Source organism: Entelurus aequoreus, linkage group LG08 (assembly GCF_033978785.1).
Source record: "Entelurus aequoreus isolate RoL-2023_Sb linkage group LG08, RoL_Eaeq_v1.1, whole genome shotgun sequence".
NCBI lineage: Eukaryota > Metazoa > Chordata > Actinopteri > Syngnathiformes > Syngnathidae > Entelurus > Entelurus aequoreus.
In genome coordinates this window covers 10307332-10332515 of record NC_084738.1, presented here as the reverse complement: position 1 = coordinate 10332515, position 25184 = coordinate 10307332, and the positions used below count along the sequence as shown (strand labels likewise).

Here is a 25184-nt window from a genome sequence, read left to right as displayed (position 1 = left end):
GGTCATCTAAGTCACAGCAGCTCAGACCAGGCACCAAGCAGTGTGGGTGGGGAGCGTTTCCACAGAGTGTTTCCAGAATGGCCAGCCTGAAATGCGGGTGTCAGGGACAGACGCGGAAGGAGATTTTTACAACAAAATTCTAAAGCTTAGTAATATATCAGATGTATCAGATTGTGATTGGGTTTATTTTCTACTCTTTAAGTTCATATTTTGCTGTGTTTGTTGCATTTATGTTACGTTTCGCTTAATTGTAAAATGTGTCGATGGAGAGGGGGTGTGACGTTCATATGTTGTCAATATTCAGTGTTTTATCCTTCATAGTTAATATTGTAAATCACAAATTCTTTATTTTCATGTACATTCTGGGTGTCTCATACAGTAAAAAAAATTAAATTCCGTTTTTAACGCGGTCTGTCATAACGTTTTTAACATTCAATCAGACATTATTGTGAGGTTTTGTATTAGTGTTACTAAAAATAGATACACCGGCCCCCAGACACATTTTTTTCTCTAAATTTGGCCCCGAGTCAAAATAATTGCCCAGGCCTGCTCTAAACTAACCCTGTCTACATCCTAATGCACAAAATAAATACTTTTACTGAATGATCCTATTTGAAGGAATGAACAGGCCAATATGTCTGACCAGCAGGTACAATACACCTGCAACAAGCAATGAAGCATTCACTTGGGATCCATACTCCATTAACCAAACTAGTTGCTAGGGATGATGTTTGATAAGGAATTATCAAGTTTGAGCCTATTATCGAATCCTCTTATCGAACCGATTCCTTATCGATTCTCTTATCGAGTCCAGATAGGTTGTTGTATATGGAAAAAAACACACAATATTTGGTTTAACAAAAGCTCACTTTTATTATATAAGAAAAAAAATAAAATCTAATAAATAAATAAATATTGACTGTTACCCACCTAAAAAAATAAAATAAAATAAATAAATATTGACTGTTGTTACCCAAAGTATATTAAGTGGGATTTTTCAGAGAAACAAATATATACAGTAACACAAAAACAACCTGTCTCTGTGATCACTATAGGTGTATAAATAATAATATAGTGTTAAATAAAATCAGTGCCTTGGGCACAAAACTGAAAATAATACAGCTCTCCAAAAAGTGCACTTCTGCTGCTATTTGACATAACTGTTTGTTATGATGCTTTGACATTTTTGCACTTTATTTCTTTATTGAAAGAAAATTCTATGAAGAGAAAAGTTGTTTGCAAATGTGGTTACAATGCTAACAAATGAAAAGTTAAAGCTAAAAAAAGAAATACACTTTATTGAGTTAACATTATTTCTTTATAGGGGGAAAAATGTTATAAGGTAGAGAATATAACAACTACACTACCCAGCATGCAACGGGAGTTACGAGCATGCGCGGTAGCCCCGAAAAGTGTTGTTGCATGTTGCCACGCTGTGAAAGTAAACGTCAAGAACTAAGCCAACACGCCTCGTCTGCATTATTTATAATTAGACAAACAACACATCTACAGTGTGATTTTGTTTTGTTTACAAGGAAAGAAAAACAAAAGTTAAAAAAGGGAGATATGTTGTATATATATGTATGTGCTGCGGTTGTTTTAAGAACGTTGCGACAGCTGCCGTAAAGGAGGTGCGGTGCTAGCCTGGTTGCTATGTTTCCGGTTGGTCGTAAAAGTGTTCGTCATGTGTTTTACCCTGCTAAAATCTCTTAGTAAAGTTATTCGATGGATTATAGCTTTTGTTTTGAACTTTATTACACCTTTGAGCGCTTTTTCCTGTCCATTGTTTTCCTGCTTTCGCTATCTGCGCCTAATGACTGAGCTACGTGACGTCAATTCTTGTGATGTCCCACGGAGCATTTCTGGTCGGGACGGGATTCGAATAAAGAATCAACTCTTTTCCTTTACTATAGTGGTCTCGATAACGGGTACCGGTTCTCAAAAAGGGATTCGAGTCCGAGGACTCGGTTCTTTTCTTATCAAACAACCGGGAAAACCGGTTTCGAGTATCATCCCTACTAGTTGCGCTTGAATTATTGCTCCCTCTGTTGGTTGCTGTGAGTGGCAGCTAGCTGGGCACGTACCTGTTGGTGTAGCATCCTCATGTCGGCCACATCTCTTTGATCGTCGTCATGGAGCCTCCTCAGCTCCTCGCAGGCCTGCTTGGCGTGGTTGTGCTCCCGCACCAGCTGCACGTTGTCCAGCCTCACCGCCTCCAGCTCCTCTTTCAGCTGGCCGTGCTCGCCGGCCAGGCGGCTGTGCAGCGTGCTAAAAGTTTCGAAAAAACATTATTGCACTTGAAGCCGTGTTACCAAACCAGCTCGAAAAAGGAAAAAGTGAGGCATTAAGAAGTTAAAACATGGGATTGTTTTCTCAGGAATCGGGCAGGCCCAAAATAGTCGATGTGGTTTATTCTGTCAAAAGGCCAGATGTTCTCTATTATTGTCACGGTGCTAATTACTTTTGTGCTGGCAGTTAAGGCGCTTACGCAACGCCACTGTACAAACAGCACTGACAAAAAGTCAGGCTTGTATTATCTGGAATAAAAGTAGATTTTGAAGTAACAAGCGAAATGCGTTGTTAAGTGTGAAGGAGTGAGTGATAAATAAAGACTTTCTCTGATGTGCAAACAGGCCCAAAAAGGATAGAGCTTAAGCCCGGCAATAATCCTTCATCTGTCTGTTTGCGTTGCAGCCAGATGTTGGTTGACTTTGGAGACAGTATGGTAAAAACAGCACACACAAAAAAAAATCACTGAAATGAACTGGATTCCGACTTATTCTCGCGGCGACAACAAATGCTCCGTTTGTGCCACAGATGCTGCGCTCGCTGGGTCGGGACGGTAATTACAGAGCATAATTTGGTGTGCCTTCTTCTTTTCAGACGGGCGTTTACTTCTAAATTCTTCACGTTGGCTTTGAAAGGAAACCCCAGGATAGTTTCTGTTTAGGGGTGTAACGGTACGAAGTCATCCAGGTTCAGCACGTACGTAGATCGGTCTTAAGGTCACGGTCCGGTTCATTGTCCGCACGGTAAGGGCAGACAATGCAAAACCCATTTGGTGCACAGCTTTAATAATGCAAAGCAAACGAGTGCAACGACTTAAACTGTCTAGCCAAACAATAAATTATTTTTGCATTAGTTGTTGGTCCTGTAGCATTTATGCGATTGTGACATTTCTAATTTGCATGAGTAGTACCTCGACTTAGGAGCTTAATTGGTTCTGTGACGGAGATCTTATCTCAGAAAAAAACATCAAATTAACATCTGCGACTGAAATGAATGAAAATCTATTTAACTGGAGCTTGGACCCCACCCCCAAAAATCATAATTTTAATATCTTTTAAAAAGAAAAACGTTTAGGTAAGAAATATTGTATGGAAAACAACACAATAGAATGTACCAACAACTACAGTAGTTTTATGACATAACGTGGTAATAATTTACCTTGGAGACTGGACTCCTACAGTTTTTCCTGGGAGCTGTTTCGCCGTCAAACACACCATCAGCAGCTTCTCCATTTTTTCATGAATAAATGGCTGCCGTTTAAATGCTATTACAACATTCTAGGTTGGCGTTATCTACTCATTCTGCTTCAGTATGGTGCAGACTAGCAGTGCTATGCTCGAATTGCTTCGCCAAGTTGGTTAATGTTTTTGATACATCATATTTTCTTCTCAGCACTGTCCTTCACAATGTGCAGCTAAGAAAATTATTTCCAACTCACAACACCCACTCTTCCCTGAATATGGAACCCTGCCATCAGGGAGAAGACTCCGGGTCCCACTATGCAAATCTAACCGCCTTAAATTATCATTTGTCCCAGCCTCCATTAAGCTGACCAACAATGTGCAATAGAATGTTAATACATAGGTTAGCACTTTTTTAGCACATAGCACTTTAGAACTAAGAACTTTAGCACATAGCACTTTATCCATGAGCTCTAGTGCAATGCACACTGGTACTATATCTTTATCTCCATACTGTAGATTTTATGCCTACATCAAAGTGCCACCTATGTCTATCAAGCTCCATGTTCTGATGTTTAAATGTTAGTTGTCTGGTTGTGGTTGTGTCTGTGCTTGTGTTTTTGTTTTTGTGTATGTTAAGAAAGCAATGATGCTCTGTGCCCAAGACAAATTTCCCCGCGGGGACAATAAACCAATTGAACAATTGAACCTTGAACCTTGAACGTTCTTACTTCCCATTGTTGGAAAACAAGTTATGATGATCTCTAGCTATAAGGTAATGCGAGCAGGTAAGACCGGATGTTTTCATCTGATCTTACAGGGTTCCCTGTGATATTTGTTATGGCGGGATGCTTCTAAATTAGAGCATAACAATTGGCCGAGAGACAGCTCTTAAGTTGAGGTACCACGTTTTTTTTCATAGTTTGTGTGTTTTTGGATTGTTTCTGTGTTTAGAGCATTTGGACATGGCTGCGGGTTTGGCTCTTCCAAAGAGGACACGGTGGTAGAGGGTTTTCAAGCTCTCACTTCTCCTTAGCACTATTGCGAGATACGACATCCCGGCTGCTTTGTACTGTAAATTCCGGACTATAAGCCTCTACTTTTTTCCTCTGCTTTGAACCCTGCGTCTTATAAAACAGTGCGATTAATTTATGGATTTTTTTCCGCTAACGGCTATAATGTTTTGTATTCAACAAATAGTTTTAAACAGACACTGAAAAGGTGCATTATTATCTGTGCTATGGCGCCATCTTTTGGACAAGTTTGCTGACTGCAGATGTTGCTGGGTGAACGTCTATTTAGTTCTCTAAACCGGAAGTACAAGTGCAGTTCCGTCTTTTATTCATCCATAGTGTTTCTCTTATGGATTCTTCATTCATCACTTCAAGCAACGTTTGTAAGTTTAAAACAATTCATACTTATCCTGTGTGTGATGTCTGTAGAAGTGTTTTCATTTGTATGTGCTATCGTTATGTAATCAAGCTAGCATTGTTAGCATTAGCTAAAATGCTAACACGTTTACGAGTGTCTGTGTTAGTATCATTAACTTACAATGGCATTCTGTTTGTATTGTTCCAGTTTCGTTAATTATTCTGTTTAGCTTATTGGCGAGCTAGCAGCTTTGGGTCCATGACGATGACTTCTGTTTTGTTTTATCAGCCGTTTTACTGCCGTGTTACAGGCACCGTTAGGAAACAATTAATGTATGTGAATAAACGTTTACAAATCCTTTTTTGTGTGAATACCTCATTTCAAATTGTATGTATCTGCGGCTTATAGTCTGGTGCAGCTAATATATGGAAAAATATGTTTTCCTTGTAAAATGTAGTTGGTGCGGCTTATTAGACTTAGACTTCCTTTATTGTCATTCAAATTTGAACTTTACAGAACAGATAAGAACAACATGTTGTTGCATTAGCTCGTTGTAGTGCAGGATAATAGAGCAATAAGGTGCAGAGTGTTTGCATTTACAAAAGAAGGCGCAAATATAAATAGATTTACTGTACAGATAAATATATTGCACTTTTGCATATGCATCCACGTTTATGGATGTATGTTATATTGTCTTTATAGTCCAGCGAGTTAATCCGTTTTTGGGGGGAATTGAGGGGATTATTATGATGCGTTCAAGAGTCTTATGGCCTGTGGGAAGAAGATGTTACAGAACCTGGAGGTTCTGCTATGAAAATACAGTATTTGTTAGAGAGTAAACATGTGACTATATTGTGAGGCAGTTAAACTCAATTGGTACTATGTAGGAACTTGGTAGAACTCTGTACAGTAACGAAAAATCAGAAGACATGTTCAATTCATCCCGTAATTTTGTGGCACCCTTTTTTTTTCTTCTTCTTCGACTATCATAAAAATTAAATTAGGTTGATGAGAATTTTTTTTCTTACAGGGAGGCTTAACGCGCCAGCTTGCAGTCCTCTATGACAAGTTCATCCCTACTACCATCACCAAAATAAAATCTGTTCCATGCAATCTGTGAATATGTCAGCGCGGGAGCTGAACTCGTAGCTTAAAAAGCCCCCGCGGGCTGAGCAGCGCTAAAGTGCCGCCTTTTAGAAAATGTAAACACCCCCGCCCCTTACACACATACTGTACATCCCACGAGTGGCTGTGCACTCACTAGTAGAAGTCGGCCTTCTTCACCGCCTCCTCGCACCTCTTGAGGGTGGTGCTGTGCTGGTTCTGCAGGGACTGCAGGTCGGCCATGGCCTTCATACACTGCAGCTTCAGGCGTTCATAGTCATGAGCTGCTTTCGAGTTGGGCCTATATCACACACACAGCGATGCATCAAGACGTCAACATTGCAGGCAATAAAAATTTAAAGCCCCTCATGGTCTGATTCGAGTGAGCGGTGTCACGTCAGACCGCTGCGCACAAACAAACAAACAAATAATAGGATAAGATGGCAATCCTACCTGCAGTCGTCAAAGGTGCTTCCAGGTGAGGAAAGCGCCAGACGCTTGCGCAGCTCGTCCCTCTCCCGGGTCACGTGGCGAAGCTGCAACAGGACGGTGTCCATGTTCCCGAGCGCCCGGTGGCTGTCGGTGTGGGCGAGCGGCGGCGAGGAGGCCGGAGTGGGCGTACCTGCCAGTGTAAGCAGCACAATAGTCACCTCCATACCTTTCAGACAGCCTTCTCTAATTAGGGCAGTGGTCCTCAACTGGTGTGGCTTCAGGGTCCACCATCACCCCTTAATGCATTGCATTCTCTGTTATGCCCCCCCACCCTAGGAAGAAAGAAAATAAGTCACCCCCTCCCACTCTCTACCGCAGGGGTGTCAAACTCATTTTAGATCGGGGGCCACATGGAGAAAAATCTACTCCCAAGTGGGCCGGACTGGTAAAATCACGGGACGATAACTTAAAAATAAAGACAACTTCAGATTGTTTCCTTTGTTTAAAAATAGAAAAAGCACATTCTGGAAATGTAAAAAATTATAATGTTTTTTTTTTTTTTTACACTTACATGTTGCGGTTAATAGTATCTTTATTTGTCATTATTTATACTTTCAGTCAACTCATTGGTGCTCATTTTTAATCTATCAAGATAAAAAAATATCAAAATCAAATTACAGGATGTTCTTTATGTAGTTTGCTCATTTTTCTCAACTGGTGTACTAACATCATACGTTTTTTGTCTTTTTAACATATGTAGCATAATCTACAAAGATACAAAGAATTGCTATTCCGACATCTAGTGGACACATTTAGAGCAGCAGTTTCTTTCATTAAAAAATGTTGGCTTATTTTTATACTTAAACTCATGTCGCGGGCCGGATAAAACCTGTTAGCAGGCCTGATCCGGCCCACGGCCTTACGATTGACACCCCTGCTCTATTGCGACTATATACACTACCGTTCAAAAGTTTGGGGTCACATTGAAATGTCCTTATTTTTGAAGGAAAAGCACTGTACTTTTCAATGAAGATAACTTTAAACTAGTCTTAACTTTAAAGAAATACACTCTATACATTGCTCATGTGGTAGATGACTATTCTAGCTGCAAATGTCTGGTTTTTGGTGCAATATCTACATAGGTGTATAGAGGCCCATTTCCAGCAACTATCACTCCAGTGTTCTAATGGTACAATGTGTTTGCTCATTGGCTCAGAAGGCTAATTGATGATTAGAAAACCCTTGTGCAATCATGTTCACACATCTGAAAACAGTTTAGCTCGTTACAGAAGCTACAAAACTGACCTTCCTTTGAGCAGATTGAGTTTCTGGAGCATCACATTTGTGGGGTCAATTAAACGCTGAAAATGGCCAGAAAAAGAGAACTTTCATCTGAAACTCGACAGTCTATTCTTGTTCTTAGAAATGAAGGCTCAAACACAAAATTATTTGGGTGACCCCAAACTTTTGAACGGTAGTGTATATATAGTATCATTTGTCTATAAAATTACTGTAAGTACACCTCTGCACTAGGGCTGCAACAACTAATCGATTAAATCGACTAGAAAAATAGTTGGCGATTAATTTAGTCATCGATTCGTTAGATCTATGCTATGCGCATGCGCAGAGGCATTTTATTTTTATTTTTTTTATAAACCTTTATTTATAAACTGCAACATGTACAAACAGCTGAGAAACAATAATCAAAATAAGTATGGTGCCAGTATGCTGTTTTTTTTCCAATAAAATACTGGAAAGGATAGAAATGTAGTTTGTCTCTTTTATCCGATTATTGATCGGTTAATCGAAGTAATAATCGACAGATTAATCGATTATCAAATGAATCGTTAGTTGCAGCCCTAGTCTGCACAACATTGTATCCTTATTAACATTAACACACCAACCTTTCCTCGTTTCCCACCGTAGTCAAAGTGAAGCCAAGCACTACATACGCTTTGTCACATTGTAGTACGGCAAAATAAAGTATGTGCTGGTTCTGCACAAGTTCAATATTTCAAACTACTGGTTCATATTTTAATCAAAAAGTATTGCAGAAACTTTGTGAGCCTTTTGTTGAACTCTTAAAACTAGTGAATTATTGCAGGATGTTATCATTTGCTGAGATGCTCGAGAAACTGCAAATCGGTTCTCATCATTTCACTTAAAAGAGCTGTAGAAAAGATGTGACTCGTTGGCAAACTTCACATCTCAACCAAGCAAAGAGCCACGACCCACCAGTTGAGAATCACTACTTTAGGGTCAGGGGTGAGCAGAAGCCAATCCCAGGGGACGTTTAGGGCGAAAGAGGGGATACATCCTAGACTGGTCACCAGTCAATCAAAGGGCACATACAGACAAACAACCAAGCAGACTCACTTTTACAACTATGGACAATTTACACTCTCCATTTAGGCCAGTTCTTCTCAAATAGTTGGGCGTTGCGATGCCGGAGGGAATACTTTATCACTATTATGCTTCAAACCCCGCTTAGAAAAGCTGTGCACTGAAAAACATGCTCATTGTAGCCATTAATTCTGACTTACCCATTTTTATTAATATAAATAAAAATAAGCACAACAGATTGTTTTATTTGTTTTTGTTTTGTAGGTTAAAGTACTGTATTGTGCTCCTGAGTTATCATCATGCTGATCAGCATGAATTATTTATTGAGTTTATTTAATATTTTATTTCGCTGTATCAAATGGCTCAAGTCAGTCAAAAAATTGTATTGTTTTTTTATTACAGGCAAATTGATGCACTTTAAAGGCCTACTGAAATGAATTTTTTTTATTTAAACGGGAATAGCAGATCCATTCTATGTGTCATACTTGATCATTTCGCGATATTGCCATATTTTTGCTGAAAGAATTTAGTAGAGAAAATCGACGATAAAGTTCGCAACTTTTGCTCGCTGATAAAAAAGCCTTGCCTGTACCGGAAGTAGCGTGACGTCACAGGAGCTAGTATTCCTCACAATGCCCCGTTGTTTACAATGGAGCGAGAGATTTGGAGCGACAAAGCGACGATTACCCCATTAATTTGAGCGAGGATGAAAGATTCGTAGATGAGGAACGTTACAGTGAATGACTAGAGAGGCAGTGATGGACGTATCTTTTTTCGATCTGACCGTAACTTAGGTACAAGCTGGCTCATTGGATTCCACACTCTCTCCTTTTTCTATTGTGGATCACGGATATGTATTTTAAACCACTTCGGATACTATATCCTCTTGAAAATGAGTGTCGAGCACGCGAAATGGACATTTAAAGTGACTTTTATCTCCAAGACAATACATCTGTGACACACTTAGCTACTGAGCTAACGTGATAGCATCGTTCTCAAATGAAGATAGAAACAAAATAAATAAACCCCTGACTGGAAGGATAGACAGAAGATCAACAATACTATTAAACCATGTACATGTAACTACACGGTTAAACATTCTCAGCCTGGTAAGGCTTAACAATGCTGTTGCTAACGACGCTAAGGCTAATTTAGCAACTTAGCAACCGGACCTCACAGAACTATGATAAAAACATTAGCGCTCCACCTACGCCAGCCAGCCCTCATCTTCCCATCAACAGCCGTGCTCACCTGCGTTCCAGCGATCGACGGCGCGACGAAGGACTTCATCCGTGGGTTTGGCGGCAAGCATCGGCTAGGCGTAGTAAGTAGTCCTTGTTGTGTTGCTGTAAGTATTGTACTTAGCCGTTAATACACCGATCGATCCCACCTACAACGTTCTTCTTTGCAGCCTCCATTGTTCATTAAACAAATTGCAAAAGATTCACCAACACAGATGTCCAGAATACTGTGGAATTTTGTCGAAGAAAACAAGAGATTTTTGTATCGGGTCGATGGGGTACAACCACTTCTGTGGATTTTGTGACGTCACGCGCATAAATCATATCCAAAGGAGTTTTTCAACCGGAAGTGTGGCGGGAATTTTAAAATTGCACTTTATAAGTTAACCCGGCCGTATTGGCATGTGTTTCAATGTTAAGATTTCATCATTGATGTATAAACTATCAGACTGCGTGGTCGCTAGTAGTGGCTTTCAGTAGGCCTTTAAATCTTTTCTGTTACAGACTATATAAAACAATGTTAATAAAGTTATTTGTTGCGAGCTGATCTATATTTCTTTCCTTTTGTTTGTTTTTGCTTTCTTTAATGTTAATAAGTATACATTGGTATGCAGAGGTGTACATATAACAATCATTCTAGACAAATTATACTACATATAGCCGTGGCAAAATGGGGTGGGGGCCTAACAGAAAAATAATTGAGAAGCACTGATTTACGCTAATGTGCATGTTTTTGGTATGTGGGAAGACCACCCATGCAAGTGTGTGATCCCTGGGGCAAGTGCTTTATCAGTATCATGCTTCAAACCCCATTTAGAAAAAAACTGTGCACTATACCCAATAATCCTAACTTACTCATTTTGATTTGAAAAAAAAACAAGCACAGATTGTTTATTTAATTTTCGTTTTGTAAATTAAAAGTGTTTTTTATACTGTATTGAAGTGAAGCGAAGTGAATTATATTTATTTAGAGCTTTTCTCTAGTGACTCAAAGTGCTTTTACATAGTGAAACCCAATATCTTAGTTACATTTAAACCAGTGTGGGTGGCACTGGGAGCAGGTGGGTAAAGTGTCTTGCCCAAGGACACAACGGCAGTGACTAGGATGGCGGAAACGGGGATCGAACCTGGAACCCTCAAGTTGCTGGCACGGCCACTCTACCAACTGTGCTCCTGAGTTATTAAGGTTGCTGATCAACATGAATCCATTGATATTGATTAAGTTTATTTAATTTACATTTTTAGTATCAAATGGCTCAAGTCAGTCAAAACATGTTATTGTTTAATAAGGATGACATTTTATTTTATTTTATGTAAATTGATGCACTTTAAATATTTTCCGTTACAGACTAAAAAGCAATGTTGGTAAAGTTATTCTTTGTTGTAAGTTTATAATTATTCCTTTCCTTTCGTCTTGTTTTGCTTTCTTTAAGGTTAATAAGGACACATTGGCATGCGAAGGTGTACTTACAAAACTTTTTATCGACAAATGATACTTTTTAAAGTCGCAACAGATAGTGGGGGGTAGGGGGTGCCAAAAATATTTTCTTCTTCCCAACTGAAAATAATTGAAAAGCACTGATTTAGGCTAATGTGCATGTTTTTGCTATGTCGAAAGGCCAACCATGCAAGCACAGGGAGAACATGCAAACTCCAATCAGATTCGAACCTTCGATCTCTTGACTGTGACCTAACTAATTTTTGTGATTAATCCTCCTCCCGTACGCCCTTGTACTGGTAAGCATAACTTCCAGCCACCACAATCAAAAGCACACTTTCTATTTCAGTCAGCACAGTCAAAGTGGGGGGGACTAAAAAGCAGGTCTCTACTAGTGTGTGTGCGTGTGTGTGTGTGTGTGTGTGTGTAGCGTAACTAAATCCCTCTCACGCCTGTGTAATCACCAGCATGTGCTCTGTCTGAACAGGGGACGGCCAGTGGCTAATATATACTGTCCTCTTTCTGGAGTGCAGTTTGGTAATCAACGTGTTGGTGTTTACGTCAACAAAAGTTAAGAAGGCCGCCATCTTGTCCACTTTTTGGCACCCCCACCAAGTGTCCAGCTTGGTGGAAACGAGCATGTCTGCTTCTTGTAATAGAGCAGACCTGGGAAACATGCGGCCCATTAAGATTTTCAATCTGGCCCGCCGGACGTTCAACATAATTTTTTTAGACCTTTAACATCGAAACTGTAGCCGCCATTATGATGTGCAGTGTTGTTTTTAAATGACCGTAAGTCTTGAACTATAGAAAGTATTTCAATGGTCGAAATCTGTGTTTTTGAGTGTTATTCGAGTTATTACGGTAATCTACGTCACAGCAGCTCAGATGAGGAACAAAGCAGAGTGGGCGAAGTTTGTTTTCAAAGCAGCCAGCTCAAAACACATGTGTCAGGAACAGATGTGGAAGCAGATTTTTACAACAAATTTCTGCATAAAAGTTATAATATATAATATTGCAGGTTTTTTTATTACCCTTTGCATTCATATTTGGCTGTTTGTTACATTTTTGTTGTGTTTTGCTTGATCGTAAAAGATACACTACTATCGAGGAGCTGGTCTGAGAAGTTAAAGTTAAAGGCCTACTGAAAGCCACTACTACCGACCACGCAGTCTGATAGTTTATATATCAATGATGAAATCTTAACATTGCAACACATGCCAATACGGCCGGGTTAACTTATAAAGTGCAATTTTAAATTTCCCGCTATGTGCGTGACGTAACCAGTGAAACAGAAGTATCGGTACCCCATTTAATACAATACAAAATAGCTCTGTTTTCATCTCATAATTCCACAGTATTCTGGACATCTGTGTTGGTGAATCTTTTGCAATTTGTTTAATGAACAATGAAGACTGCAAAGAAGAAAGCTGTAGGTGGGATCGGTGTATTAGCGGCGGACTACAGCAACACAACCAGGAAGACTTTGACTCGGATAGCAGACGCGCTGGCCGACGCTAGCCACCGACCGCACGGATGATCGTTGTGAAGTCCTTCGTCCTTCCGTCGATCGCTGGAACGCAGGTGAGCACGGGTGTTGATGAGCAGACGAGGGCTGGCTGGCGTAGGTGGAGCGCTAATGTTTTTATCATAGCTCTGTGAGGTCCCGTTACTAAGTTAGCTTCAATGGCGTCGTTAGCAACAGCATTTTTAAGCTTCGCCCAGCTGGAAAGCATTAACCATGTATTTACATGTTCATGGTTTAATAGTATTGTTGATTTTCTGTCTATCCTTCCAGTCAGGGGTTTATGTATTTTGTTTCTATCTGCATTTGAGCCCGATGCTATCACGTTAGCTCCGTAGCTAAGTTAGCTTCAATGGCGTCGTTAGCAACAGCATTTTTAAGCTTCGCCAGGCTGGAAAGCATTAACCGTGTAGTTACATGTCCCTGGTTTAATAGTATTGTTGATCTTCTGTCTATCCTTCCAGTCAGGGATTTATTTATTTTGTTTCTATATGCAGTTAAGCACGATGCTATCACGTTAGCTCCGTAGGTAAAGTGTTTTGTCGATGTATTGTCGTGGAGATAAAAGTCACTGTGAATGTCCATTTCGCGTTCTCGACTCTTAATTTCAAGAGGATATAGTATCCGAGGTGGTTTAAAATACAAATCCGTGATCTACAATAGAAAAAGGAGAGAGTGTGGAATCCAATGAGCCAGCTTGTACCTAAGTTACGGTCAGAGCGAAAAAAGATATGTCTTGCACTGCATTCTAGTCCTTCACTCTAACGTTCCTCATCCACAAATCTTTTATCCTCGCTCAAATTAATGGGGTAATCGTCGCTTTCTCGGTCCGAATTTCTCTCGCTGCTGGTGTAAACAATATCAATCAATCAATCAATGTTTATTTATATAGCCCTAAATCACAAGTGTCTCAAAGGGCTGTACAAGCCACAACGACATCCTCGGTACAGAGCCCACATAACAAAACAATAGGAAAATATGAGCAGTCCTTCCTCCGGTGTCGTCACGCTACTTTCGGTAGGGTCAAGGCTTTTTTTTTTATCAGAGACCAAAAGTTGCGAACTTTATCGTCATTGTTCTATACTAAATCCTTTCAGCAAAAATATGGCAATATCGCGAAATGATCAAGTATGACACATAGAATAGATCTGCTATCCCCGTTTAAATAAAAAAAATTCATTTCAGTAGGCCTTTAAAGTACCAATGATTGTCACACACACACTAGGTGTGGCGAAATTATTCTCTGCATTTGACCCATCACCCTTGACCACCCCCTGGGAGGTGAGGGGAGCAGTGAGCAGCAGCGGTGGCCGCGACCGGGAATAATTTTTGGTGATTTAACCCCCAATTCCAACCCTTGATGCTGAGTGTCAAGCAGGGAGGTAATGGGTCCCATTTTTATAGTCTTTGGTATGACTCGGCCGGGGTTTGAACTCACAACCAGTGTTCCCTCTAACACTGGTTGAAAACGCACAAACACCCTGAGCATTCAGTGGAATACAGACGTGCACACTATGGTCATACCAGCAGCACATTTGTCTCAAACCTGACATAACAATTTCAAGAGATTATTTTCTAATATATGTGATTTGGCCCACTTAGATATTGTTGTTGTTTTTTTTATCAGCTATGCACTATAGTATTTTATGCCTGGGTGGGGGTCCTGCTTTGGAAAGATTGTGTACCCCTTTCAGAGATCACATTTAGCTCCCCATAAAACATTCACATGTTGCATGAGATGAAGTGTTTATTAACTTTCTGTCCGTAAAATAAATACTTTTATTAGCAATTATGTAGTCCTGTAACATCATTTCATGATTAATATCCAAAAAATAACATTCAGTTATTGCTTTTGTTTAATTATTGTGTACTATTGACTTTGTTTTGCTGAAATAATTGTTTGTAATAAAAGAGAATAAGGATATTAATTGATGAGTATTTTGAGATATGGGTTGTCTCTGGTTGTCAAGTTGCGGTCATAAATCTGAGTTACGAGCCTCTCCATCGCCACTTGGTGTAGTGATTGCCAGAATCAACCCTGGAAAATCCGCCCCTTAACATCCGGTCTAACTCGCTAACATTAGCATATAGCTAGAGGTCGGCATAGTGTATAGGGCAGTGCTAAGAAGAAGAAGTAGATGATATTAATTGAATTAAAGACTTGACGAGGCAGTTGGAGCGTATCAGTCTGCACCATACTGAAGCAGGAGGAGTCATAACGCCAGCCAAAGACAATAAAATAATATCTGAACGGCAGACGTTTATCCATGAAAATATGGAAAAGTTGCTTATCGTGTGTTTGAAAGCGAAGCAGCTCGAAGGGCATGCCATAGAAGCCAGCTCTCCAAGGCAAATGCATTAATACATGATTTACTTTAAAAAAAAACACTACTGTGGTTGTTTGTAGTCCATTCTATTATTGTGTTTGTCATACAATATTTGTTATCTAAACGTTTGTTTTTCCTTTTAAAAAGGCATGTTACATGTTAAAATTGTTATTTTTTGGAGGGAGCCACGCATTTCAATTCATTTCTATGGGCGACACTGATTTGATACAGGTGTTTGAGTTACGAGCTCGGTCATGAAAACAACTAAGCTCGTAAATTGAGGTACTACTGTAGTTTAAGTATTGTGGTGACATTTCTAAACAGCAAATTAGGGAATTAACAAAATGAAAATTTCACATCACGGGTATCTTGACCAAAATGATCACGGTTCTCATTATCATGGCGATATTCTTGAATGTGCTCAAAAAGTACTTATACACACAATGAACTCTTTTGACCAAGTTATTTTGTTCAAAACACTAAAATAAATACACTATTTTGAATGTTTTGTGCTTCTCATGCTTCACTGATAGCGTTTTAGTCAAAGTGTTTTAACTGCTAAGCTTTTATTGTTTTAAATATTGATTTATACTGTAGCATGCTAAGATGCATTTATGAAAAGTGCGTAACAAATAAAATCTATTAATATTATTTACTAGCTTCTGGCGGGCTTTGTGGTGTTCTATTCTGTTCAGTAGTCCTTGAACGCACTTTAAAACAGTGTAGAACGATCACTCTGTTCTTAGAGATCACTTAGTAAATCTGTTGTCTTTTTATTGTCTTATTAGGTTACTGTGGTCTGCTTTTTGTACCTCAAACACAATTTTAAAATAAAGGTGATAAGAGCCTTTGAGTCAGTCACCCCTAAATGGTGAAATGCACTCCCTTATGAGCTAAGAACTGCCCCTTCTATTGACATATTTAAAATCACATTTGTTTAGGTGTGCAGTCCTGCAATTTTAAATGTAAAAACATTTTTATTATTTTATTATTAATTTTATTTTTTCATTTTGCCATGTTTGTGTTGTTGCATCATGCTGTATTGATTGATTGATTGAGACTTTTATTAGTAGGTTGCACAGTGAAGTACATATTCCGTACAATTGACCACTAAATGGTAACACCCGAATAAGTTTTTCAACTTGTTTAAGTCGGGGTCCATTTAAATTGATTCATGATACAGATATACTATCATATATACTATCATCATAATACAGTCATCACACAAGATAATCACATTGAATTATTTACATTATTTACAATCAGGGGTGTGGAGGGGGGGGGGGGATATGGACATTAAGTAGCGGAGAGAGAGAGAGAGAGAGAGAGAGAGAGAGAGAGAGAGAGAGAGAGAGAGAGAGAGAGAGAGAGAGAGAGAGAGAGAGAGATCAGAAGGCATAAGAAAAAGTATCTGCATTTTCTCAAACCAGACGAATTTTTTGCGCTGGGTGAGGCGTCTCCTCCTGGCTATGCGGGAACGCATATTGCCCGCCCCATTAAAAGGGGTGGGGGTGTTGCACTAATATACAACAAAAACTTTAGCCTTACCTCGGACCTAAATAATAAATATAACTCGTTTGAGGTGCTTACTGTGAGGTTTGTCACACCGCTGCCTCTCCACCTGGCTGTCATCTACCGCCCCCCTGGGCCCTATTCGGACTTTATCAATGAATTTTCAGAGTTCGTTGCTGATCTAGTGACGCACGCCGACAATATAATCATAATGGGAGACTTTAACATCCATATGAATACCCCATCGGACCCTCCATGCGTGGCGCTCCAGACTATAATTGATAGCTGTGGTCTTACACAAATAATAAATGAACCCACGCATCGCAACGGTAATACGATAGATCTAGTGCTTGTCAGGGGTGTCACCACCTCTAAAGTTACGATACTCCCGTACACTAAAGTAATGTCCGATCATTACCTTATAAAATTCGAAGTTCTGACTCATTGTCAACAAACTAATAATAATAATAATAACTACTATAGCAGCCGCAACATTAATACTGCCACAACGACGACTCTTACTGACCTACTGCCTTCAGTAATGGCGCCATTCCCAAATTATGTGGGCTCTATTGATAACCTCACTAACAGCTTTAACGACGCCCTGCGCGACACCATTGATATTGTAGCACCGCTAAAGCTAAAAAGGGCCCCTAAAAGGCGTACCCCATGGTTTACAGAAGAAACTAAAGCCCAGAAATTATCATGTAGAAAGCTGGAACGCAAATGGCGTGCGACTAAACTTGAGGTTTTCCATCAAGCATGGAGTGATAGTTTAATAACTTATAAACGCATGCTTACCTCAGCTAAAGCTAAATATTACTCAAATCTCATCCACCTCAACAAAAATGATCCTAAATTTTTGTTTAGTACAGTAGCATCGCTAACCCAACAAGGGACTCCTCCCAGTAGCTCCACCCACTCAGCAGATGACTTTATGAATTTCTTTAATAAGAAAATTGAAGTCATTAGAAAAGAGATTAAAGACAATGCATCTCAGCTACAACTGGGTTCTATTAACACAAATACGACGGTATATACGACGGACATTGCCCTCCAAAATAGTTTCTCTCTCTTTGATGAAATAACATTGGAGGAATTGTTAAAATGTGTAAATGGGACAAAACAAACAACATGTTTACTTGACCCAATTCCTGGGAAACTTATCAAGGAGCTTTTTGTTTTATTAGGTCCATCAGTGTTAAATATTATAAACCTATCACTTTCCTCTGGTACTGTTCCTCTAGCATTCAAAAAAGCGGTTATTCATCCTCTACTCAAAAGACCTAACCTCGATCCTGACCTCATGGTGAACTACCGGCCGGTGTCCCACCTACCGTTTATCTCGAAAATTCTCGAAAAAATTGTCGCACAGCAGCTAAATGAACACTTAGTGACTAACAATCTCTGTGAACCTTTTCAATCCGGTTTCAGGGCAAATCACTCTACGGAGACAGCCCTCGCAAAAATGACTAATGATCTATTGCTAACGATGGATTCTGATGCGTCATCTATGTTGCTGCTTCTTGATCTTAGCGCCGCTTTCGATACTGTTGATCATAATATTTTATTAGAGCATATCAAAACGCGTATTGGGATGTCAGACTTAGCCTTGTCTTGGTTTAACTCTTATCTTACTGACAGGATGCAGTGTGTCTCCCATAACAATGTGACCTCGGACTATGTTAAGGTAACATGCGGAGTTCCCCAGGGTTCAGTTCTTGGCCCTGCACTCTTTAGTATTTACATGCTGCCGCTAGGTGACATTATACGCAAATACGGTGTTAGCTTTCACTGTTATGCTGATGACACCCAACTCTACATGCCCCTAAAGCTGACCAACACGCCGGATTGTAGTCAGCTGGAGGCGTGTCTTAATGAAATTAAACAATGGATGTCCGCTAACTTTTTGCAACTCAACGCTAAGAAAACGGAAATGCTGATTATCGGTCCTGCTCAACACCAACATCTATTTAATAATACCACCTTAACATTTGACAACCAAACAATTAAACAAGGAGACTCGATAAAGAATCTGGGTATTATCTTCGACCCAACTCTCTCGTTTGAGTCACACATTAAGAGTGTTACTAAAACGGCCTTCTTTCATCTCCGTAATATCGCTAAAATTCGTTCCATTTTGTCCACTAGCGACGCTGAGATCATTATCCATGCGTTCGTTACATCTCGTCTCGATTACTGTAACGTTTTATTTTCAGGCCTCCCTATGTCTAGCATTAAAAGATTACAGATGGTACAAAATGCGGCTGCTAGACTTTTGACAAAAACAAGAAAGTTTGATCATATTACGCCTATACTGGCTCACTTGCACTGGCTTCCTGTGCACCTAAGATGCGACTTTAAGGTTTTACTACTTACGTATAAAATACTACACGGTCAAGCTCCTGCCTATCTTGCCGATTGTATTGTACCATATGTCCCGGCAAGAAATCTGCGTTCAAAGAACTCCGGCTTATTAGTGATTCCCAGAGCCCAAAAAAAGTCTGCGGGCTATAGAGCGTTTTCTATTCGGGCTCCAATACTATGGAATGCCCTCCCGGTAAAAGTTAGAGATGCTACCTCAGTAGAAGCATTTAAGTCTCATCTTAAAACTCATTTGTATACTCTAGCCTTTAAATAGACTCCCTTTTTAGACCAGTTGATCTGCCGTTTCTTTTCTTTTCTTTTCTACTCTGCTCCGGGGTGGACCGCTAGCCTGTCCATCAGATGGGGACATCTCTACGCTGCTGACCCGTCTCCGCTCGGGATGGTTCCCGCTGGCCCCACCATGGACTGGACTTTCGCTGATGTGTTGGACTTTCACAATATTATGTCAGACCCACTCGACACCGAGGATGTCGTTGTGGCTTGTACAGCCCTTTGAGACACTTGTGATTTAGGGCTATATAAATAAACATTGATTGATTGATTGATTGATTGATTGTTTACATTTGATTATTAGCAATCCGGGGAGGGTGTTAGTTTAGGGTTGTAGCTGCCTGGAGGTGAACTTTAATTGCGGTTTTGAAGGAGGATAGAGATGCCCTTTCTTTTATACCTGTTGGGAGCGCATTCCACATTGATGTGGCATAGAAAGAGAATGAGTTAAGACCTTTGTTAGTTCGGAATCTGGGTTTAACGTGGTTAGTGGAGCTCCCCCTGGTGTTGTGGTTATGGCGGTCATTTACGTTAAGGAAGTAGTTTGACATATACTTCGGTATCAGGGAGGTGTAGCGGATTTTATAGACTAGGCTCAGTGCAAGTTGTTTAACTCTGTCCTCCACCTTGAGCCAGCCCACTTTAGAGAAGTGGGTAGGAGTGAGGTGGGATCTGGGGTGGAGGTCTAGAAGTAACCTGACTAGCTTGTTCTGAGATGTTTGGAGTTTAGATTTGAGGGTTTTGGAGGTGCTGGGGTACCAGGAGGTGCATGCGTAATCGAAAAAGGGTTGAACGAGAGTTCCCGCCAGAATCCTCAAGGTGCTTTTGTTGACCAGAGAGGAAATTCTGTAGAGAAAAATGCTTGCTTTGATTGTGCTATTTGTATTTTAGCCATGTGAAGCAGTTTGTGTGCTCTCTCTGTGAGAAGTGCTATATAAATAAAATTTACTTTACATACTTTAAAGCTTGTAGGTTCAATGTGCACAATTGAATCTCTTAGTTGCTCAGACAGTAATGTATGTATGTAAGTTTAGATTGGGGTATGTCGTTTCTGAATGGGGTAAGACGTTAACATCTATTGTTTTCGTGTTAGCATTTACGCTAGCGAGTTGGCGGCAGTCAGTCCGTGAGTTTATCAAAGTGCAGTTATCAATCACAATTTTTCAACAATATTCATTTAAAACGGTAACACTAACCCTTGGGAGTTTTGCCGCGGTAATCATTAATACCGTTTATTGTTACATCCCTCCTGTCAATTGCACTCACCATAAATAAATAGTAAAAAATACAGTTAACACATGTAATTCATACCCTAGTTAATACCAAAGTTTTTAAGCGGTTGCTAATTAGACCACTGCGTTTATTTGCCTTTGTAGACCACACACCTGGTGACTGTAAGAGACTGTGAGGGTAATTGGAGCATTTACAATACGCGTTTACCCATGGCTGCTTCGCTTCTGAAAGCATGGATGAAGCAACGTCATGTTAAGTTTATACAGCAAACGAGTATAGAACTGTATAAAAACTAGGGATGTAACGCTTCGTTTTTAGAATAGTACGATTCGAAACGATCCAGTGTCAAACAGTGTGACTTTGAAATAAATACTGGATACTGGACCCTGCAGTCAGAGTTTCCTGTATTCCTTTTATTTATTGTAAGGAAATGAGGTATGAATTAATTATGTATACAAACAAGCAAGTGAACAACAATTAATGGCCAATGCATTCACATCTTATTTTAATAAAGTGCAACCAACACTTTAGGTTGAATCAACAAGAGGAAGCATGCTCTTATTTTCAACGTTCAAGAAAGTTTCAATTAGGGCTGCAACAACTAATCGATTAAATCGATTAAAATTATTAAAATAGTTGCCGATTAATTTAGTCATCGATTCGTTGGATCTATGCTATGCGCAGAGGGTTTTTGTTTTGTTTTGTTTTTTTGAATAAAAAAAAAAAATTTTTTTTTTTTTTTTTTTTTTTTTTACTAAACCTTTATTTATAAACTGCAACATTTACAAACAGCTGAGAAACAATAATCAAAATAAGTATGGTGCCAGTATGCTGGGTTTTTTCAATAAAATACTGGATAGGATAGAAATGTAGTTGGTCTCTTTTATCCGATTATTAATCGATTAATCGAAGTAATAATCGACAGATTAATCTATTATCATATTAATCGTTAGTTGCAGCCCTAGTTTCAATAAAAGCACAGTGACCAACATTTTAAAAGTACACTTACCTGGACTTATATACAATATTTATAACAAAAACAAAGTGCGACCAACATATCTTCAGATTGAATTAGCAGTAGGTTTACCTGAGAAATTAAGTGCAACCAAATATTTTCCGAATAAATGAGCAGCGATTCGACCTCCTACTACAACAACTTTCCGCTACAGCACAATCGCAAAAGCCACAAATACAAACACCACAACCCAACAACATAAAGCAATAACAAGACACAACAGAAGCGACAGCGGACAAGTTTCAGCGACAGACCACAATGGGTGAGGCGTAAAGTTAAAAACGGTGCAATGAACCAAGTTGACCCCTTTTCCAGTCATAGATATATTTTTTTTACTTTTTCAATAATATGAATAATATACTATGTTCGTTGCACTGTTTTTAACCTTACGCCTTAGCTTGGTTTGTCGGCGCTTTTATTTCCGTTGTCCGTTGCGTCCTTTGTAGCTTAAAGTTGTGTTGCGGCTTCATATATTGTGTTGTGGCTTTTGCAATTGTGCTGTAGCTGAAAGTTGTTGTGTTGTTGCTGTATGATATTATTGTGTGGCGTTTGCATTTGTTGTGACCTTTCCCGGCCACCATAGGTATCCGCCATTCTTGTTTTGATGCCTGATGGCATCGGGGAGACAGACTTGAGAGACGTTTTTAACGACCTTATCATTAACTTCATATAAAATCTGCGGTTCATAAATTTTAAGTTTTCTTTTTTCTAGTATCAATAAAATCGATATGTTTTGTTTTTTAAAACAATGTTGGACGAATATATATCTTACGGAAGGCCAAGCGAGCAAAGATCGAAGTTGTTGAATCTTAGGAATGTAAATCGATATATCGATTAATCGTTACACACCTGACAAAACCTCAACAGTGCCTCTGCTGGTTGATGCCAAGTAGTGCACTCCATTCTGTCTCAATTGATTCAAAACACAATGGTGTGCACCACCTGATGGACCGATAGGAAACCTTCCACTTCCCCACTCACCTGCACTGCTTAGGGAGCTGCTGCTCTCCGAGTCAGACGGCATGGTGGACAGGACGCTGTAGGTGGAACCTGCAAGGGGATTGGAAACAAGCCGTTAAAGTCAACTCTCCTGTCACCAAGACGGAGCATCTTGGGTTTCATTCAGAAGCAAAAGGCCAGCAAGAACAACAACCAAGGCCAGCTGCAGGAATAATAAGGTGGGACTTTCCCCGCATCGGGATGACGGGGCCTGCGGGCTGACAGCGCAGTGTTGCTAATTATCGGTTGGGCAAGGAGGGGAAGCTTGAATAGCGACTGGCCAGGGCCCCGAAGAGGCCACATCCTTTTATCTCCTCTGACAAGCCCCCCCACCCCCTTCTCCCCAACAACAACTGAAAGCTCCTTCTTTTACAGCCTACTGTGACTCACAATTAACAGTAGGGAATAAAAACCGGGAGACAAGGGTGTCATCTTGTTAGAAAGTCAAGTCAGCTTGACCAATGGAAACACTATCTTCATTGTAGGACATTTAGGTGGCTAAAATAAAACATAGGGCAATCTATTTCCTACTCTCTCTAAAGCGGACTCTATAGTCTGATGTAGGCTGTTTTTTCTTGACATATATCCAACGACAAAGCAGCTAGGTTATTTAAAGTAAACAAAAAAGAAGAATATTACATAAAGTGGTCTCTGCATTATTTATTGTTGTCTGTATGCGGCTACATTTCGGACACCCCTGATCTAGAAACAATGCAAGCCTGTTTTTCTTCATTTATGGTTGCAAATGTCCAAACTCTTGCCTGTTAAAGACACTATTGGCTTCATTCAGAATGGAACTTCCCACCACTCTACTTTCCCCCCCAAGTTGAGGACTGAAAGAAGGGTTATAAAAAAAAATGGATGTGCCTCAGGAACGGCGACATCCCATGGATCAAGCTCTCTTTGTTCTCCCTCTTAGAGCTACAGTTTCCCATGACTGCTCGAGAGTCTCGGCCCGGGCAAGGTTCACTGTGTCACGTGTGCGCTACCTTCTGACAGTTTTTCGCTATGACTCCGGTGTCTCCTTTGGATTCGCCTCAAGCAGCAGACTTTGGAGCGAATGGTTCAAGGTGTAGCGCGCTTTCTTGGAGCTTATGTCATCTTTACTCCCAGGTACAAGATAAGAAACATTGCATTTGTTTGAACAAGTCAAAGTATTTCTCAATAGGAAACTATGGAAGTTTAATTAATCCATTTCAGGATCTACATATGTCCACATTAGGACAATTTTGTAGGAGCAAACACCGTTTATTGTGTGACGATTAATCCATTAAATACATTTCTAAAAAAGCTTTGTAGCCATTCTGCGTTGCTTCGATTGATCGATTAATGAGTGTAACTAAAGAAAAATTATCAAAATCCGGACAGCGTCAAGTGCCCGGAACTTTAAGTACATGGACATAGTTTCCGCAGGGCTGCTGCAATAGAGAGCAGTGGTGTATGGGGGCTGTGATTTGTGTGGCGGCGAACAGCGGAGAGGTTTTAAATGATAAAAGTTCACATGTGTTAAGAGTGTAATTTCAATGCTTATGCATTTATTTGAAAAGAAAAGAACGGTTATGGCGAGCAGAAAAATCTTGGTTTAAGTTAATTTCCCTGAAATAGGCATTGAGGCTTTAAAGTGTGTTATATCCGATAACTCAATTAATCGAACACACAAAGCGACAGATTACTCGATTCCTAAATTGATCGATAGCTACAGCCCTAATTGAGTACAGTCATGCTTTGTGGCTGTGTGTTTTTGCAAGGCGGTGTTGGTTTACGCAAAAGCCTCTGTTTGCAAAGATAGGTGAAAGTGAAGAGCGACTCCAGCCGTTGTTTTTCTAGGTTCCATTCTAGAGGCTAACCTTTCCTGTGATAAAATGGCAACCAAGGTAATCAAAAAGATTAACCAACGCACGAGATTTCTCTACAGAATCTCCTCTCTGGTGAACAAAAGCACCTTGAGGATTCTGGCGGGAACTCTCGTTCAACCCTTTTTCGATTACGCATGCACCTCCTGGTACCCTAGCACCTCCAAAACCCTCAAATCTAAACTCCAAACATCTCAGAACAAGCTAGTCAGGTTACTTCTACACCTCCACCCCAGATCCCACCTCACTCCTACCCACTTCTCTAAAGTGGGCTGGCTCAAGGTGGAGGACAGAGTTAAACAACTAGCACTGAGCCTAGTCTATAAAATCCGCTACACCTCCCTGATACCGAAGTACATGTCAAACTACTTCCTTAACGTAAATGACCGCCATAACCACAACACCAGGGGGAGCTCCACTAACCACGTTAAACCCAGATTCCGAACTAACAAAGGTCTTAACTCATTCTCTTTCTATGCCACATCAATGTGGAATGCGCTCCTAACAGGTATAAAAGAAAGGGCATCTCTATCCTCCTTCAAAACCACAATAAAAGTTCACCTCCAGGCAGCTACAACCCTAAACTAACACCCTCCCCGGATTGCTAGCAATCAAATGTAAACAATCAAATGCAGATACTTTTTCTTATGCCTTCTGATCTCT

At 40.0% G+C, this 25184-nt stretch overlaps 1 protein-coding gene across 3 annotated transcripts in view; it reads right to left on the bottom strand.

The window, feature by feature from the left end:
• The window catches only part of LOC133655394 (disks large homolog 5-like), a 107030-nt gene that overhangs the window by 66483 nt on the left and 15363 nt on the right, over positions 1-25184 (bottom strand). For all 3 annotated transcript variants that reach the window (XM_062055506.1, XM_062055508.1, XM_062055507.1), the window contains exons 2-5: positions 22651-22719; positions 6399-6567; positions 6103-6246; positions 2085-2268 (exon numbers count right to left, since the gene is read on the bottom strand). In XM_062055506.1, the coding sequence (XP_061911490.1) occupies positions 2085-2268; positions 6103-6246; positions 6399-6567; positions 22651-22719 (566 nt within the window). The remainder of the gene's footprint in view (positions 1-2084; positions 2269-6102; positions 6247-6398; positions 6568-22650; positions 22720-25184) is intronic.